General features: G+C 46.8%; 1 protein-coding gene across 3 annotated transcripts; it reads right to left on the reverse strand.

Annotated features, from left to right (window-relative positions):
• Window positions 1-825: 825 nt before the first annotated feature.
• Rnaseh1 (ribonuclease H1) lies at window positions 826-13,232 on the reverse strand. 3 transcript variants are annotated; one of them, XM_046441179.2, is made up of 8 exons: window positions 13,043-13,231; window positions 12,238-12,350; window positions 9,382-9,546; window positions 6,947-7,046; window positions 5,524-5,578; window positions 5,013-5,097; window positions 4,401-4,525; window positions 826-3,109 (listed from the first exon to the last, which is right to left on the reverse strand). In XM_046441179.2, the coding sequence occupies exons 1-8, from the start codon at window positions 13,168-13,170 to the stop codon at window positions 3,023-3,025; spliced, it is 858 nt and encodes a 285-aa protein (XP_046297135.1). In that variant the 5' UTR covers window positions 13,171-13,231; the 3' UTR covers window positions 826-3,022. The 3 variants fall into 3 exon arrangements, with proteins under 3 accessions (XP_046297135.1, XP_046297133.1, XP_046297136.1); XM_046441177.2 differs by having other exon boundaries at window positions 9,382-9,561; XM_046441180.2 differs by lacking the exon at window positions 9,382-9,546 and having other exon boundaries at window positions 13,043-13,232.
• Window positions 13,233-18,831: the final 5,599 nt, after the last annotated feature.

An 18,831-nucleotide genomic window follows, 5' to 3' on the forward strand; every position in this document is an offset into this window, starting at 1 on the left:
AAAAGGAGCACGGGTCTGGATTTCTCGAGGAGGAAGCCAGTCAGCTGCCTGGAGGCCACTCAGCCAAGTCTCACTGGCGCTATTAAAGAAAAGCAGTCTCTGGTCAAGAGAGGTAGTGGAGGTAGAGGGAAGGCAGAGGCAGAAAAACTCATTTGTATTGGTTTTGGGTTTTTTTGGTTTTGGTCCTAGGGATTGAATCCAGGTGTACTTTACCACTGAGTCACAGCCCTTTTTATTTTTTTGAGACAGGGTCTAAGTTGCTGAGGCTGGTCTCGAACACGACATCCTCCTGCCTTAGACTCTCCCGTCTACAGGCGTAGCCACTGTGCTGGGCAAATCCTGAGTTATTTGACAGTGAATTATTCCAAGCATCCAGGCTCCCAGGATGAAAATCAAACCCAAAAGTTATTCCAGTGTGGGCCACCAGCCTCATTCATGGTCATATTGTCCCCAAAGACTCTTAAGACATTTCCCAAAAACATGAGTCTCTGGGGCTCGGGATGTGGCTCAAGCGGTAGCGTGTTTGCCTGGCATGCGTGCGGCCCGGGTTCGATCCTCTTCACCACATACAAACAAAGATGTTGTGTCCGTGTCCGCCAAAAACTAAATAAATAAATATTTTGAAAATTCTTTCTCTTAAAAAAAAAAAAAAAACGAGTCTCCCTTCCCTTCTTCTAAGGCTTCTAATGCTGTCGTGGGGCCACCCTGTAGACCTCACCTCACCCTACTGCCTCCCAAAGGCCCACCTCCCAACCATCAGCATGTGCCTCTGAGAATTAAGCTCCCCACACATGAACTGGGGACACATCCAAACCACACAGCAGCTTATAGGGAGAAAACTGTTTAATAGCGACAGTATTTTTTTTCTAATTCCAAAAACATTCTCCAGAACATTATCTGATGAGCTGGGCATGGTGGCTGAGCTTCTACCCAGCCCATGAATCCTGCCTTATATTTGTATGGGCACAGGTGTTGCAGTATCAGTCTGCAGAACAGGGCTGGCGGATCAGGGAAACGCATTTATCATACTGGCAGGCAGGCTCCGCTGGTGTCCAGGGGTATGCCATCTGCCTTCAGCATCAGCAGCATTTCCCAACAGCCTCGGCAACCCTGGAGCCTGTTGAGGGAGAAACTGCATCTGCAGCTCAGCTGTACTCTCCGGAGTGAAGATGGACACACATCCACTCCAGGGGCTGTATGTACTTCTTGGGAACAACCTGGGTGATCCGTTCCTCTGATTCACCAGTTGTTTTCTCGTACACATCAGGGATATTAGTCCTTTGTGATGAGTTACAAACTCTTTCCATAGTTTGCTTTTGCTTGTTACTTTCAAAATCTTTGCGTTATGAAGTAACATTTTTTATTTATATGCAGTCTTTTTCTTTTATGGTCATATGTCCTAAGTAAAAAGACCTTTGCTTACCCCATTGGTGAGTTACTGCTCCTAAAACAGAATAATCCCGTATGTCTCTGGGTTGACAGAATGGAGCTCTGTCTATCTGCGTAGTGGAGGCAGTGCCCTAGTCTTGCTCCCCACCTTGCTGGCCACATTTGAACTGTGTTCTCATGAACACAATCAGCAAAATCCAGACTACAGAAAAAACAGATGGCCCAGGTCCAGAAGATAATATGTAGGGAAACAGTGGGATGGAGCAGGGACTGCAATTTAAAAGCCCTAAGAAATATAAAGTTAAAAAAAGGAAAAAGTTGGCAAGATTAAACTGACATCGAGAAATGCCTGAAGTCATTTCCACAAAAGTCAGGATTACATTGTAAAGAGAGGGGAGGAGGAGGAAGGAGAGGTCCCAGGGGAGTACTCTGGAGTGTCCAGCAAAGCACTATTCCTTACAGGGTGGTGGATGCACGGACATTCATCTTATAATAGTAATTCAATACGCGTTCATTTGTTTTGTGTCATTTTCTGTATTTTTATTTTATGGAAAAAAATTCAAAAATAAATGATCATGTCAAACATTTGTTTTAAACCTGCACAGTATTTTTAAGAAAAAAAGCCAAAGAAACTTTTCAAAGATATATGCATCTTGGTCTTTAAAAGCTGTAACTGAGCCGGGCACAGTGATGCACACCTGTAATCCTGGCAATTCAGGAAGATGAGGCAGGAGGATCGCGAGTTCAAAGCCAGCCTCAGCAGATTAGCCAGGCACTTAGAAACTCAGTGAGACCCTGTCTCTAAATAAAATATAAAAAGGGCTGGGGATGCAGCTCTGTGATTAAGTGCCCTGGATTCAATCCCTGGTACCAAAAAAAAAGCTGTAACTGAGCCAGGAGTGGTGACACACACCTATAATCCCAGCACTCAGCAGGCTGAGCGAAGAGGATCACAAATTTACGGTCAACTTCAGCCACTCACCAAGACCTCTCAAAATGAAAAAATAAAAAGGGCTGGGGGAACATCTCAATGGTAGAGCACCCCTGGGGTCAATCCCCAGTGCCCAACACACACACACACACGTACAAAATTGTAACTGCTGAGCATGTTGAGGTCCTGGGTTCGATCCCAGCCCTGCACACACACACATTTGAAAGACTGAGGCCATTCTTCCACAGCCACGGTCTCCTGTGTACACAGCATCAGGCACCTGAGGGGCGTCCTGTGAGCCACATGCCCAGTGTGGCTACAAGGGCAGGTGACTCCACCTTGAAAATCAGAAGGTCAGCGAACTCTTCCACAATTCTTCCTGAGTTCCTGTCAGCATCTTTTAACCAATGTTTTATTGATTTCTTATAAAAATCAACGCCCAAGCACTTTGGGCCAAACTGCAATAAAACATATGAAAATATACTAAGCCCAGTAAGCAGCAGATCTCAGAATCACCAGATCTCAAAGACGTCCACTTCCTCCTGGAGCACTTTTTTACTGAGATGCTCACAGGACACAGTGCCCCCTGGCTCAGCTTTGTCTCCTGTAGCACTCCTGCTGAGAGGTCTTGATGCCCACACCAGGAAATGACAGCAACAAGAGCTATCGCTTGCCTTCTCCAGAGCACCCAAGTGACTCCACTCAGTCTTGAGACTGCCGAGCCCCTTCTCTCGCCAGCCTATCGGCCTCTTCATTGCCCACAAATCCCGAATGACCAGGAACATGCATCTGTTAAAATAAAGGTTTTCCTTTTTACTTCTCCTGATTTTTATACAAGCAACATGACTACACTCCACTGAGAAACGCAAGCACACAGAGCAGACTGGGCGAGCCGAAGCTCACTCAGAGCCTCTTGCCCAACATAACTGAAGAGCACAACATATATTCCAGATGCTTCACACAATGACGTGTTCACAAAAGCTCCATTTCATTTCTCTACAAATTTGATTTTACCATTAATGGTGCTTTTTTTCTTACTTGGCAATGGTATATGGCAAACTGTGCAGATGGATAGATATCCGTGTTTGCGCGCGCGCGCACACACACACTCTTTACTCTTTGAATGCTGTTTAGGAGAATGGATTGCTTATTTGATTTAACCATTGTTCCCATTTCCATTGCTAAAGCAAATTTACATGTTGGTTACAAAATGTTACCAATGGTTTTATGGAGGCAGAACAAGGCAGAGTTGAGACAATGATTAAAAGTTTAACTTGCTTTGTATTGTGTGGAGAAAACATTTCATTAAAATTATCTATTACATGTCTGTAATCCCAACAACTAGGAAGGTTGAGGCAGGAAGATCATAAGTTCAAGACGAACCTCAGCAACTTAGTGAAACTGTCTCAAAATAAAAAAACAAAAAGAGCTGTGACTGGCTGGGGCTGGGGCTCAGTGGTAGAGTGCTTGCCTAGCATATGCGAGGCACTGGGTTCGATTCTCAGCACTACATATATATAAATGAATAAAATAAAAATCCATTAACATCTAAAAAGAATTAAAAAAAAAAAAAAAAAAAAAGCTGTGACTATAACTCAGTGGTAAAGTGCCCCTGGTTTCAATCCATAGTACCACCCCCCACCAAAAAAAAAAAAAAAACTATAAGAAAAACATTTCCCTTTTGGAAAGAAGACCATGTTCCTAAGGCCTTATCAAGCTATATTTTTTTAAATACTTATTTTTTTAGTTGTAGTTGGACAAAATACTTTTATTTACTTATTTTTATGTGGTGCTGAGGATCAGATCCAGGGCCTCACACATGCTAGGTAAGCGCTCTACCGCTGAGCCACAGCTCCAGCCCTCCAGCAATATTTTTTACTGCTGCACTTCCTACACCTAGCAACACTGTTCACTGCAAAGATAGAGAGAATCAAAGGCACTCATTACACCTCATGATATGACCCTTGTGGGAATTGTTAACCTGCACCACTCGATCTCTTAAGTAAACCACTGCTCTCGAGCCAATAGGGACCACATGGTCACAACAGTCACAAGATTGAACATTCTAATAGGCACTCACCCACTGAATGTCCATGCCGTGGGTGAGCTCCTCCAGCTGCACGAAGTCCTCCTTGTTGATCACCTCCTTCCCCGTACTCGTCTTCCACCCATTCTTCTTCCAGCCTTGGACCCAGTTAGTGATCCCTAGGGAAGGTATGCTCACTGGGCCTCCACCTGCACCGCCCTGCCTGTCCTGCCTCCGGGGCCTCTTGTGCTCTGACCCGTCATCCTGGACTCCTCCCCTCCTCAGTTGGCCCCAGGTGCTTTGGCCTGCAGCACATGCCAGAAACACCCATCTCCCCCATTCCTCTAACTGCATTCACCTGAAGCTCTCAGCTTAGGACGTCCTTCTCCAGGAAGTTTCCCTCGGGCATTCTCCAAGAAGCAGCCAGCACACCTTGATCCTAAGTTACTTACACACATCTAGACTCCAACTGCAAGGACAGCAGAGCCACAGCTACTTCATGACAGAACTTGGGCTTCAAAACCTCCCTCTTTTCCTTGTGACACACCAATGTCATCCCTGTTATTAATTTTAGCCTATTATAATACCTCCCACCAGGGAAAGAAAAGCCTAGTTCCCCTCAGAGCGACTGGAAAATTACTGGAAGAAATAAACATGAAGGCTTACCATTTATAGTGAACATACTGTCCGTATATAGAACCAATTTACTGATGTTCTGAGCCTTGGCTTGTTCGATGGCTTTGCAGGCTGCCTTGAAAAAACAAGCCACAGTCATCCTCCACAGAGAACGGGCAACACAGCTCATGCTCAAAGTGATTCACACTGGGACATACAAGGGTCACCTCTGGGTCACACATGTTTAAAAGGGTCTATGACACAAGGGTTCCTTCTTCCTATGTACTTTTGATTATATTCTTTATGTGAAATAGTGCTAAACATATAATTCTGTTGACACCGACTTGAAATGACATTTTAGAGTGTTTCTCCAGAATTGCTACTAACCCAAAGTTTCTTCTGGACATTGAATATCTTATCTACATGGATAACAGTAGTAAGTGATATGCTCATAGTCTTGCTGAGGGATGACAGACTCACATGTATCAGGTAACTTTACATGAGTTTCATGCTCAAGGTCAATATTGAGAAATGACAAACTCACATTTATCTGATAACTTACATGGATTTCTGCTCTTTGGTTTGTCTGTCGTCCGGGGAGTCTAATGCCTATGTTTCTGTTTCAAAACAGAATTTTTAAAAATACACTTATAATGCTGATTCTCAAAAGTGATTCCCTCCAACGAATAATGAGCTAATGTGTTAAAACAAAACAAAACAAAACAAAAAAACGATATAAAAGCTTCATATAAAAACACAGCCTTTAAAAAAAATCAAACCAACATGGGGCTGGGGTTATGGCTCAGCAGTAGAGCACTCGCCTCACATGTGCGAGTCCCTTGGTTTGATCCTCAGCACCACATAAAAATAAATAAATAAATTAAATAAGTGTATTGTGTCCAACTACAACTAAAAAAAATATTAAGAAAAAAAATCAAACCAACAACACTAACACTTTGTTGAAAGACACTATAATATGGCATAGAAGAAACACCGGACCAGAAGTCAAGGACAAAGTGTAATTTCTGGACTGAAAGGCATTAGCATGGTGTCTAGGGCCAGCACAAAATCCCCAGAACCTAGTGCCAAACCAGCTTCCACTCTCCACCACAGGGGTTTGAAGCTAAGCAAAAAGTTAAAGTGAAAGAACTTTGTGAACTGTACAGTTAGAAAGAAATGGAAAGTGGTATCATTATTAAAAATGCCTAACAACCAACTTTTTTTTTCCTTGAGCTACTGGGGATCAAACCCAAGGGCACTTTACCTCTGAGCTACATTCTCAGTCCTGACTATTTTTAATTTTGAGACAGAGTCTCACTAAGTTGCTGGCCTTGTACTTGCCACCCTCCTACCTCAGCCTCCTGAGGTGCTGGGATTGCAGGTTTGCACCACTGCATCTGGCCACCTACACATGGCTCTTGTGGGTACCTGTAAATACTGGAAAACAAAGTTGAGCGCTGGTGCGGGCGGCTTTAGAGGGACCAAGTCCCTCTTTCCTCTGAACTTCAGGGCTCAGCTTCCATTCCAGTTCCTTCACATCCACAGGCGAGATAGGTCTGAACAAGAGCATTTCACCTTGCCTTCTGACATACCAGGGTCACCGCTGGGTCACACAGCTTCAAAAGGGTCTAGTGATACACGGGTTCCAAGCCCAGCAGCCATTCCCTGGGTAGCCCTGCGAGGTCCATCTAATTTAAGCTAAGAGGCAGGAGGCCCTTCTGGTGTAAAAGCTCATGAGATAGAGACGCCTAAGAGTTAGGGCCGACACAGCAACACCCAGGTTCTACATTCGACATTCTGAAGAACAAAGCTGTTCAGTGTCAATAAAAATCAAAGCTCTGTTCTTCTATCAGCCCCTGCTAGAGCTGTTTGTCTGACAAAGTTTCCAAATAATCAATGAGTACCCAGATCTACTGCGTCTTTCCACAAGTTTTAGAATATGATTCAGTAAAGTCTGATGCTGAAAAACTGAGCTGTTTACTTACAAAGGGTGGCCTGGCCCCCAGTAGACGCCAATTCCTGCTCGTGCTCTCCTCCGCCCGTTACTGGAGCAGCAGCCATCGGTGTAGACAACCACAGAGTCTCCTGTAAGGGAAACAGTAAACACAGCTGGATCAAATTTTGGAAAAAACAAAACTCACACCAAATGTCTCTGAAGTCAGGTCAGCATTTTAAGAAGATGTTCTACATGCTGCAGTCTCTGGGAAACACAAATTTCTTATGTGGGGCAGATGCTACACCACACCTGGTCTCACACACCAGGCAAGGGACAGGGCAAGGTGGTCACAGTGCAGAGCTAGAACCTGCTTCCAGAGACCTACCACTTACAACCTACCCTAAAGGGTCAAAAGACAACGGCAACGTCCTTCTCTATGTCAGGGCCACCGTCACTCTCAGCAAGCCATCACTCTAGAGAGAGCAGGGCCTTGGCATCATGGTGACCCTGCCTGCCAGAAGCTCAAGTCCTCTAACAAACGCTGGTCTCATTTTTCTTGCAGGACATTTGTAACAGTGAACTGTTGCTCCTGACCGTGCTTCTTTTCATCAAGGCAGAGGGTGGGATTAACATGCCAAAGCTGTGAACAGCAAGGAAGGAAAGGACGGACACAAGGCCAGGCCACTCTCAGGCCTCTGGTGGCCAGCAACACACTCTCAGCAGCACAGTGGGAGAAGCTGGGTTGCACAGCACTAAGGGACAGCAAGGGGGAGCAGAGAGGCACACACAGGAGGCCCTTGTCCAGGACAGTGGGTGGAGCAGGCACAGCAGAGGCACAGTGGGAGGATGCTACAGAAGCACAGGGACTCAGCTCCTGGAACGATGCTGGGACATCAGAACACAGGCTGGTAAGACGCTTCAGTCCAGCTGCATCTCAGCTCTGCCAACACAGCCACAGCTGCCTGCAGTCACTGAAGAGACCTACCACACACCAGGCTGTGTCGGGGCCACCGAGCTTCAAGCAGTGGTGAGCATGCTGGGAACAGCTCATACCCCGGGTATGCCACAAACACCTGTTTCACTTCCAAGCAGCAAATAAGCAAATCAAGTACACCTTTTTGACTGTTTTAAATAACTATAAAACTAACCTACAAATACAGATCAACAAAACATTTCTATTTGTTTCCCTTGAATCAAACTATAAAATGGCTTCTTCCTGGGAAAGTTAGAACCTACAAATTCGATGAGTTATGAAAAATGCTAGGAGCTGGGTTCGGTGGCACACACCTGCAATTCCAGTGGCCCAGGAGGCTGAGACAGGAGATTCGAGAATTCAAAGCCGGCCTCAGCAACTGTGAGGCGCTAAGCAACTCAGTGAGACCCTGGCAGGGATGTGGCTCAGTGGTCGAGTGCCCCTGAGTTTAATCCCCAGGAACAAAAAAAAAAAAAAAAAAATGCTGAGGGCTGGGTTTGTAGCTCAGTGGTGGAGCGTTTGCCTGACATGTGTGAGGCCCTGGATTCAATCCTCAGCACCACATACAAAAAAACAAATAAAACATGAAAGATCCATTCACAGTTAAAAAATAAATAAAATTTTAAAAATAAAAATGCTGGGTACTTCTACCTTCTGTTCGCCTATACTAAAGAAGATATACACACTGTCACTAAGAGACTGAAGTTAAAGCAGAGAAACAGTTCATGACCACCTTGCTTCTAGGGATAAGACACAATCTCCAGACTGAACACAAGGGTAAAATGGTGCTGACTGAGGGTGGAAGGCAGCTGTGCTGAGGCCTTCCTCATCTGAAGAGCTAAAGCACTCTGTGCATAGGGACTACAGGTCTTTCAAACATTACAATGTCATTTGTGGTCTACATAATGTTTTCCTAAGAATACCTAAAAGTTTAATAATTCTGCATAACTTCATCAATTATAAAATGGTAACCTTAGAGAATTCTATATATGCTGTATGGAAAACAATGAGGATAAACATCAGCTCAGATTTCTCTCATTTAGAGATTGAGCAAAGTTTTCATGGTTTCTAGATTGTTATATTTTTAAAAACCCAAGGAAGATGTACTCTACGGTTTAGATAGGAGGTATCCCCCAAATGCTCACGTGAGACAATGCAAACAGGTTCAGAGGTGAAATGATTAGAGGATGACCACTGTAACCCCACCGTGGACTAATCCAGACAGGCAGGAGGCTGTGGCTGGGGAGGTAGGTCCCTGAGGGCATGCCTTTGGGGCTTATCTCTTGTCCCTGGTAAGCAGAACGTTCTCTGCTTCCTGTTGCCGTGTCCTGACAGTTCTCCTCCACTACTCCCTCTGTCTTCATGTCCTGCCTCATCTCAGGCCCAAAGCAATGGTGTTGCCTGTCGATGAACTGCAACCTCAGAAACCAAAAGCCAAAACAGTTTTCCTCCTCTGCATTACTTGTCAGGTCTTTTGGTCACTGTGGTGAGAACCTGACTAAAACACATACCCATATAAGAAAATGTGTCCTTGCCAAGGGCAGGGGCTGGCTCTGTGTTCTTTCGCACATACTTCGCACTCGGCTCTGAGACCTCTTCTTCATGGTCATCTAAGGGCTCTCTGAGACGCTTGCTGACTTTCACCTGTGACTCCTGTGCATGAGTATTTTTTTGCTCTGGAAGACAAGAGCCTATTCATGAGATAGAAACAATGAGCATAAAATGTACTACTCAAGAATCAAGAATTCTGGCAAGTTATTTACTATCACACCCTTTGAACAGCCCTACAAAGAGGGAATGACTTGGAACACACCATCTCAGATTCTTTTGGGGGTTTTTTTTTGGCACTGGGATTGAACCCAGGGCACTTAACCACTGAGCCACACTCCCAGTCCTTTCCTATATTTTGAGACACGTCTCACTGAGTTGTTTAGGGCCTTGCTAAGTTGCTGAGGCTGGCTTTGAACTCCTAATGCTCCTGCCTCAGCCTCCCAAGCCGCTGGGATTACAGGCATGCACCACCATGCCCGGCTCATCTCAGATTTTGAGTCCTGTGAAATAATTCTCAACTCTCCAAGGTGAGCTTGATAAGAGCATTGTGAAGACAATAGAAGAGCTTCTGTGGAAAAACCTGGTTTTGATGGACATAACAGACACACCAGTTAGGGATGACAATGTGAAAATTTGAGGGACTCTTACCCAGGAAAACAAGGACCCAAATTTGAACATAAGATCAGCCCCCTCGCTGCCCCAAATATTGCCATTACATGAACTCCACACTAAGAACCTCTAGGGAGGCTAAGGGGGTGTGGGTCAAGCATAAACAACCAGGCAATTGGACACATCAGGAAACAAGCCAACTACTATTGTAGTTTCTCTTCAGGTGGACCCGGGGTTAAAGCCAAAGGAATCTCAAACACCACCTCGGGGATAACTGGACAGCCAGGATCTCAGTCCCCTTTCCCCAAGCACAAGCTGAATGAGAAAGACTCACGAACAAGTGTTTCAAGGGCAGCTCCACTTTCACTGGCTGAGAACATGGGCAGCTGACATCGACCCTGACCCTCTAGGCTTCTGTAAAACGCTGATCTGAGGCAACTCTCCCTCGGTATCATTTTATGGAGTGGGAACAGAGGTACAGAAGGAGCAACTAGTATAACTAACATCTCCACAACAGCAACCTTAACCCAAACCACAGAACTGACCTTTAGCTCTAAACTCTTATGCCAGGGATGGAGGAACAGGGCACTGACACCCACCAGGCGTCTGCTGAACAGCTGCGAGACCACACCCGTGCCTCCAGCAGCTTCCTGCCAGGCCTCTCCAATGTCCAGGCAACTGGGAATCTGAGTGACGCAAGGGGGCATTTCCACCCACCACCTCGGTGCCTCTTTATTTACCTCAAATGTACTCTACAGAAGTAAATGCAAACACACAGGTACAGATCAAAGGGCAGTTTTGTAGAATTTTGATATTGATACAAATACGGTTTATTTACTACAACAGAGTTTAGTTGAACTGAAAGTTTTTAAAGAGCAGACAAGTCTTTGAAAGATGGGAAAACCACAGTTATCAGGTAATTTTTACTTCACAAAAGTGTGTTTTTCTTTAAGTAAATTAGCTTATATAAGCCATACAACAGATCAAAAATTCCAAAATAAGGATAAGAGAAAAAACTAGAAAGGGGGCTAATGTTTTTATTTGATATAGATCCTAAACATTAAAAGTGCTAAAATCTCAATTTATAAACCTAAGCCACTATGAGGTCTCTGTAAGCTTTTAGGAAAGCAGATTCATAGACAGGAATATATGTACACTGGAAGAACTGAGATGTGAATAATTGGATGTGGCTCAAGCAGTAGCGCGCTCGCCTGGCATGCATGCTGCCCGGGTTCGATCCTCAGCACCACATACAAACAAAGATGTTGTGTCCGCCGAGAACTAAAAAATAAATATTAAAAAATTCTCTCTCTCTCTCTCCCACTCTCTCTCTTTTTTTTTTTTAAAAAAAAAAGAGCATATGAGCTTATTAGGCTCTGCTCAGTCTTAACTCTCCTGTAAAGTCTGCAAGTACTCAAAACCCTACTTCCTCAAGGTAGGTTCACACACCATTTACCACCACACGTGCACACACAAATGTGTCTTCAGTAAATGCTCTACCATTAAGTATGTCCCAGCCCAAATATATTTTTTTAATCTTGTGCTCTAAATCAGAGTCACTCTGTTTATCTCAATCATGTATATCAGAGTTGCAAATCTTATGTCCCTTATATTAGGCCTAACTTTCAATACTTTCTGTAACACATGAAATTGAAAGAAATTCAAATTGCATGACTCTGTTCCAAATAAAAACACCATATACACATATGCTGTGGAGGGAAATCACATTCTATCCTTTAAAAACATAGCCTTCTAGGTCCAGTAACAGTACAAGTACTTTTTTAAAAGAAAGAAATTATGCCAAGCATGGTGGTGCACACTTGTAGTCCCAGTGGCTCAGGGGGCTTAGGCAGGAGGCTCACAAGTTCAAAGCCAGTCTCAGCACTTAGCAAGACCCTTCCTCAAAATTAAAAAAATAAAAATAAAAAGGGTTGGGGATGTGTCTCAGTGGTTAAGAACCCCTAGGTTCAATCCCCTGGTACCAAAAAAAAAAAAAAAAGAATTATGACCTAGTGATAAACTGAATGCAAAAAGAGATGAGAGTCCTGGTGTGTCTAACACTATTACTGACATGAGCACTACTCTTTAATCTGTACAACAGGGGAAAAAATGAGATTGCAGAGCCTCCTCATGCACAGATCCAATGACCTCTGGCTGTGAAGGCTCTGAATGGGCTAAAATACCACACTCATAAGACAGGCGAGTACCTTCACCATCCGGGCTCACGGAGTTTCTGACAAAGGCCCAGGCCTCATCTTCACTGGCAAACTTCTTAAACCGGGCAGCAGGAAACCGGTCCACCTGCGCCTTGCATTCATTCCTGGAAAAGGGAGGCAGGTCATTTCCAACCTCCCTCCCTGTCCAACTACCCCCTTTTAATGAAGACTCCTCTTAGGTGGGAAACTGTGAGAAAGGACGGGCTGCCAGCTCCTGGGGGCAAATGTCACACCCTACAGCTTGTAGCTGGCGTGTCACATTCCACACCCCTGCCCTGCTGTCCCCCAGGCAGACGGTGCGGCGGCCCCATTGGCTTTCCTCAAACTCAGAGCATAACAAGTTGGGGGTCTTTGAAATACAAAGGTCGACTAATCACTGTATGGCAACAAAACGGGCGGACATCTGAGGTGCTTCTTCCTCTCTGCTGTCGCGGCCAGGCACGGGGAGTACACGTGTGCACACCGACGACAAAACCTGATACCGCGGAGGGGAGGGTCCGGTCCAGCTTCTGCCACGCCCCTGCCCCGGAGCTCCCGACAACGGGGACCCACCCCCCAGGGAGCGCGCTCGAGTCACGACCGCGACCCGGCCCACCGCAAAGGCCCCTCCGCGGACCCCCCGGAGATCGCCCAAATTCCGGCCCCGTCGGAACAGGGAACCTGTGCTGGCGACGCTGGCGGTGCTGCCGGGGCTCCGCGCCTCCCGCGGGGAGCCCGTCCGCAACACAGGCCCCAGGGAGGCCCGGCCGCCCCAAAGCCGCCTGCGGGGTCCGCACAGGCCGACGCGCCCACTCACCAGGTGAGGAAGACGCCGGTCCTGCGGCCCCTGCGCACGGCGTAGAACATTCCGAGCCCGCAGCAGCCGCGGCCGCCGCGCAGCGCGACCAGAACTATTCTGCCGGCTAGAGGTAGCAGCCCGCGCATCACTCAGGCCCGCGCCCGCAGCCGCCTCGCTCTCCCGGCTCCGGCGCGCCCACGAGCCCACTTCCGGCGGCGACGCGGGGAGATGGCGTATACGCCCGTGGGGCGGGGCCTGCTCGCCTCCGTTCCCGGAAGTCGGCGGCGCGGGGTGCGCCGCGGTTTCCGCTGGGTTCTGGTCTGTCCGGCTTCGTGGGCTCCAGAGCTGCCGGCCAAGCGCTGGGGACGGAGGAACGCGCACCAGTGGAGGGGAGGCGCCGTCCCCTCGCGGTCGGTGCGCACCACGGGCCCTCTGAGGCCCGTGGGGCGGCCCGCGACTCCAGTCCGGAGTCGGAGGTGCAGCTCAAAGGCGCTCCCAGAGCCTGGCCGACGTGCTCTCCACCCTGGCGCTTCTGGGGCGGGACGCGCCGCGCTCGGGACGACTGTGGACGGCTTCCCAGTTCGCCCGCCGGTCGCTGCAGCGCGCGCCCCCGGGGGTGCCGCGCTGCCCCGGCTTGGCATGCAGGCGGGCGGAAGGAGGAGGTGGGGTGGGACGGGGCCGGGGACGGCACGGTGGCCAGGTGACCGCAGTGCGCTCAGGCCTGTACTTCCTAGAGCCCGGGCGCAAGGGCTCGCACGCCTCATTCCTGCTTAATGCTCTTCAAGGTAGTTTCTTCATTTAAAAGAAGACCTATCCCTGTTTAATATGTCAAAATGCATCCCGGTGTCATGTATAACTAAAAAGAACAATTAAAAATAGGGCTCAGTTGGCAGAGTGCTTGCCTCGCATGCACAAGGCCCTGGGTTCAATCCCCAGCACCACGAAAAAAATAAATAAAAATTAAAAAAGCCCTGTCCCTGAAAGTTAGTAATGGATCATTATATTCTTCCTGCAAATGTTTCTGAAACCTAGAAATGTGCCAGGGACTGGATCAGGATGGCCTGTGGGGGCTCCAGCCCCACCAGCCCCCTGAGGGTGAGAACTAGTTAGGATGGCGCTTTCCTGGCTGTGGTCCTCCATCAGCCCTTGAACTACCTGGAAAAAGGGACATTTAAGGGTTATGGCAGACTTTTTCAAAGTCATTTTGAGGACAGAAGAAATTGGTAGATTGGTAAAAAAGGACACAGAAGGATGGACACGGAATGGGATTTTAACCTGAAGTTCCATAGGCCTTTTCAGGCCTCTCACTCCCCAGATTAGCTCTCCCAGCCTTCACTCAAATTCCCGGAAAATCTAAATCTCAGAGTTACCACTCATGAAAATTCATTCACTTTTGAGAATTACCTTGTGCCCTGTTAATTAACCCACACACAACAGTATTTGCCCTAGCAATATAATGTTAAGTGAATGAAGCAAGTCACTGAAGAAAAATCCTTTCGATATCTAAAGACAACTAAAACTTAAAAATATACTCCTTAATAGATTAAGTGCAGAGAGAAGATACTTTAAGAAAGTATCTATGACAGTGTGCTTTCCAACAGGATAACCTGATCAGATAATGGAGACTTAAGGATTCTGAGAATGACCAGAACACCATTAACCACCTTGTGATCACTAGACTGGGGTCATCCCTACACACCTTCCCATGCCCACCCCTCACCAACTTCCTTTAAAAGGAGAGCCTGGGACCCTATAGCACCTCTTTCAAGATAGCCACATTCTCCCTTCAGTGGGTGTCTACTTCCCTAAATAAACCTGAATCTAACTGATGTGTCCTCAAGCTCATTTCTGTGGCATTTGTCAAGAACCTCACTCATCCTGAGTTGAGACCCCTTCTCTGGGAACTCCTTGGATCTCCTTCAACCTTCACTTTGTTTCTCCCTGTAACTAAGCTTTGTCAGACTTTTAAGTCTGTCAGTGGCATCACACCTTGGTCTGCATCTACATTTCTTGGCCGCCAGTGACAGTGGACATCCTGTCACATGCTCCCTTCACTGTTTGTTCTGGAAAGTGCTGCTGTCCTGGAACCACATCCGAGGACCACCATCCATATAGATGGTTGCCTATGTTTCCACTGAAAGTTCAAGTTGGTTTTGACCGTTACACCTTGGTGTTGCCTCTTTGAGAGTCAAGGACATTCATATACCCTGTTACCCTCGATTCCTCTGAGATGTACACTGCAGCTACCAGAACTGGAAGGCTATGAGAGCGGGACGTCCATGACCTCCACAGTAGAGAAAATGTGGAAATAATCCACATACTATCAATGGAAGGGGACCCCCCAGCTGTGGCAGGTCACCTGCAGCACCCAGGGTAAGTGAAATGCATCCGCACACAACAGTATTTGCCCTAGCAATATAATACTAAATGAATGAACAAGTCACTGAAAAAAAATCCTTTCAATATCTAAAAACAACTAAAATTTAAAAATATACTCCTTGAATTTACATTGAGGTGCAGAAAGCACTAGCATTCAGGGAAAAGAAGGAAAGGAAGAACTCAGTTCCTGCAATGGTACCTCTGTCTAATCCTATTAAGCCAGGCATCAGTGAGGTTGGCAAAGTGTACATAATTCTACTCTTTGTTTAAAAATACAGCCTGCTTTTTCTTTGCATTCCTGTAGACTGAATCCAGGGCCTCAAGCATGCTAAGTGAGGGTTCTACCTCTGAGCTACACCCTGTCCCTTTTCACATTTTATTTGGGGACAGGGTCTGGCTAAATCGCACAGGCTGTGCTCCTCCTGCCTCAGCCTCCCGAGTTGCTGGGATTACAGGTATGCTCTGCCCCTTGGCACCAATATAATTATCTTAAAATCAAACATATGTGTGGCAGCATGTTAACATATAAATTGATTATTGTTAAGGAATTAATGATCTTAGTTCCCCATTTACTTATTCATTTATCGAGTGTGGTGCTGGATTGAACTCAGGACCTCACACATGCTAGGAACATGCTCTACCACTGAACTTGACCCCCAACCACTCCACTGTATTTTTATGTGGTAAATATGAGTGCAAATAAAAAATTCTTCAAGGTCTCTAATGATTTTTAAAAGTTTAAAGGACCCTAAGACCCAAATCTATTTTTTATATATACCAGTGATTGAACCTAAGGGTGCTTAACCACTGAGCCACACCCAACCCTTTTTATATTTTATTTAGAGATAGGATCTTGCTGGATTGCTTAGGGCCTCACTAAGTTGCTGAGGCTGGCTTTGAACTCTCAATCCTCCTGCCTCAGCCTCCCGAGGATTTATTGTAAGCTGCTGGGGGGCTACAAAAGTGCACCACAGCGCCATGCAAAGATCTGAACTTTAAGAACTGTTGACATAAAATGTTATCATCAAACAATATTAAAACTACATAGAAAGGGCTGGGGTTGTGCCTCAGGCAGAACACTTACCTCACACGTATGAGGCACTGGGTTTGATCCTCAGCACCACATAAAAATAATAAAATAAAGATATTATGTCCATCTACAACTAAAAAAATTTTTTAAGAACTACATATAAAATGATATTTTCAAACTATGGGTTTGTAAGTAATTCACATTTTACTGCAAATTATATTTTTTGATAAATAAAATCTAATGTCATGTTTCTGTAAAGCACTTTAGAACTTCCTGAAGTCTGCAGTTTTTGCTAGAAAACGCCCTGGAGCCATTCCTTCTTCAGGAATAATGCATATGTCTAACACACCGCAGTGACCAGGTAATAGCGGCTGGTGGCTTTCTGTAATGGGCACCTACACCGCTGTTCAGCAACCTGTGCAGTCCAGGCGCTGTACTAGTACTAAACGCAGCCACAGGTCAATCCTCAGTGTAACACAGTACCATCCTGGTGTGGCTGAGAAAGTGACGAGACATGTATCACTTGCCCACGGACACAAAGACAGGATATGACAGAGCCAAGACTCAGAGCTGATGCCAGAACCGGGCCTCGGGAACCAGTATCCTGACTCTCAGGGCCTCATGCCAGCTGGAAAAGCCTCCCTGGGAATTCAGAATGTTGTTCCAGGCCCACAGCATGGGAAACTCCAGGTGAAGGCAGGGTCTGACCTCGGTGCTCCAGGGCACTCCCCCTGGGGAACAGCCAGGTTCGCCTCTGCTACTGGCTGCTCCTCACAGCACCCATGAGGTCCACGGGCAGATGCTTATTTAGTGGTGAAGACACAGGCCCCAGGAGGCTTGTGGCTGGCCCAGGCACCTGGGTATCTGTGGCACTGAACAGCTCCTACTCTGGAGCTGTGCCCAGAGCTGTGCACTCAGCTCATAAAGGTGGTCCTGCCCTTAGTCAGGAGCAGAGAGCTCCAGGGTGGCTCACCAGAGCGAGCTGCCCACAAGCCTTCCAGGTGCACCGGTTTGGAATCTGAGTCACCCACACCCAGAGGCTGGTCACCACTCACAGGAGTTAAACCCAGACTATGGATGCAGACGCCCTTTCCCAAAGCCCATCCATTTCCTGGTTCCAGATCCTCACGTTCCATCCATCATCTCACACCCTGCCTCTGCACCTCCACCTGCATGCTCCCAAAGGCTGGGTGATGGGGTCCGCACCCCCGATGCAGTGACACAAAGGACCCCTGCACCTCCACCTGCATGACCCCAAAGGCTGGGTAATGGGATCTGTGTGTGTGCGGGCGCGCGGTGCAGTGACGCAAAGGCATCTTACCTACTGAGAGTCAAAGACAGTAAGCAACAACACCAGAAGTCAGACTGCTGTGATCATCACCAAACACCAGTCCTTCTATAACACTGCCCAATAAGTGCCTTCTCAGGAGAAATCTTCCTTCATGAGCAAAGAAACTATTCATAGTTACTGCTGAGTTTTAATTAAATCAAAATCTATTCTTTTAAAATATAATTATTGGTTAAATTTAATGGATTAAGAAAATGATGACTGTGGGAGACCAACTTCACACGTGACTGAGGCACACTCCCCGACTGGGTGCTGAGGCGCTCAGTCACAGAAATGTGGCAGAGCTTTCCCCACCCTTCTTGGGTTTGAGGGTCTGTTTCTTGTGCATGGGTGTGTCTTGCTAGAGCCCCATGGGTGAAGCTACGCTCAACTGTTCCTTTGTAATATTACCCCTTGCCCTGTTTAGGATAGAATCTTCCATGGAAGTACCTTGTGTGTGTCCCCTTCTCCTACTGTGCCCTTGGGTGTGGCCTACCCAGGTGTCAGTCAACCTGCTGACAGTGGACATCATGAAGATAGACTCAGCCCCCTGAAACCTGACCCCTTGCCTCATTTGAATAGCTTCTCCTCAATAAAAGGGCTCAGTGAGTGTTCTCGCTCTCTTTCTGGGGACCCTTAAAGTCAGAGGAGCCATCACAGCGGTCCCAAAGAAAAAAAGGTATTTGTGTCTCTTGTGTGTTTATTTCGTGCAGCCCAGTTAGCCCAGTTTTACTGGAATGACCCCTGAGCCTTTTAGTCGCGAGAGCAGAAACCCGGCAGATGACTATTACCATTACATGATTACAGCTGAAAACATTTTCCTTGAATGATTGGAGAAGGGTGTTGACTAATCCACTCTTGGTGTCAAATTCCCCTGGATGGCACTGTCCTAGGGACACTCCCTCTGGAATCCGTTGCGTGAGAACCCCAGGCTGATGCAGTAGGAAACCCCCTGCAGTCCTAGGAAGGACGGATGCCTGCCAGGGCAGCTCCCCCGCAGTTCTCCAGGCTCCCTGCACTTCTGCTACTCACCCTGTCATGTGATGCACCCCAAGGTGAGCAGTGAGCTAG

Source organism: Marmota monax, unplaced genomic scaffold (assembly GCF_021218885.2).
Source record: "Marmota monax isolate L192 unplaced genomic scaffold, Marmota_monax_Labrador192_F-V1.1 WCK01_AAM20220418_F8-fsc00010, whole genome shotgun sequence".
Lineage (NCBI taxonomy): Eukaryota > Metazoa > Chordata > Mammalia > Rodentia > Sciuridae > Marmota > Marmota monax.

What these genes read in the sequence shown, in the direction of transcription:
- Rnaseh1 (XM_046441177.2), bottom strand. Translation starts at nt 13,170, where the DNA reads ATGCGCGGGCTGCTACCTCTAGCCGGCAGAATAGTTCTGGTCGCGCTG. An exon ending in CGTGAGCCCGGATGGTGAAG is followed by an intron (nt 9,562 to 12,237) that starts GTACTCGCCTGT and finishes TCTCATGAATAG; the next exon opens with GCTCTTGTCTTCCAGAGCAA. An exon ending in ACCAAAGAGCAGAAATCCAT is followed by an intron (nt 5,098 to 5,523) that starts GTAAGTTATCAG and finishes TGTTTTTTCAAG; the next exon opens with GCAGCCTGCAAAGCCATCGA.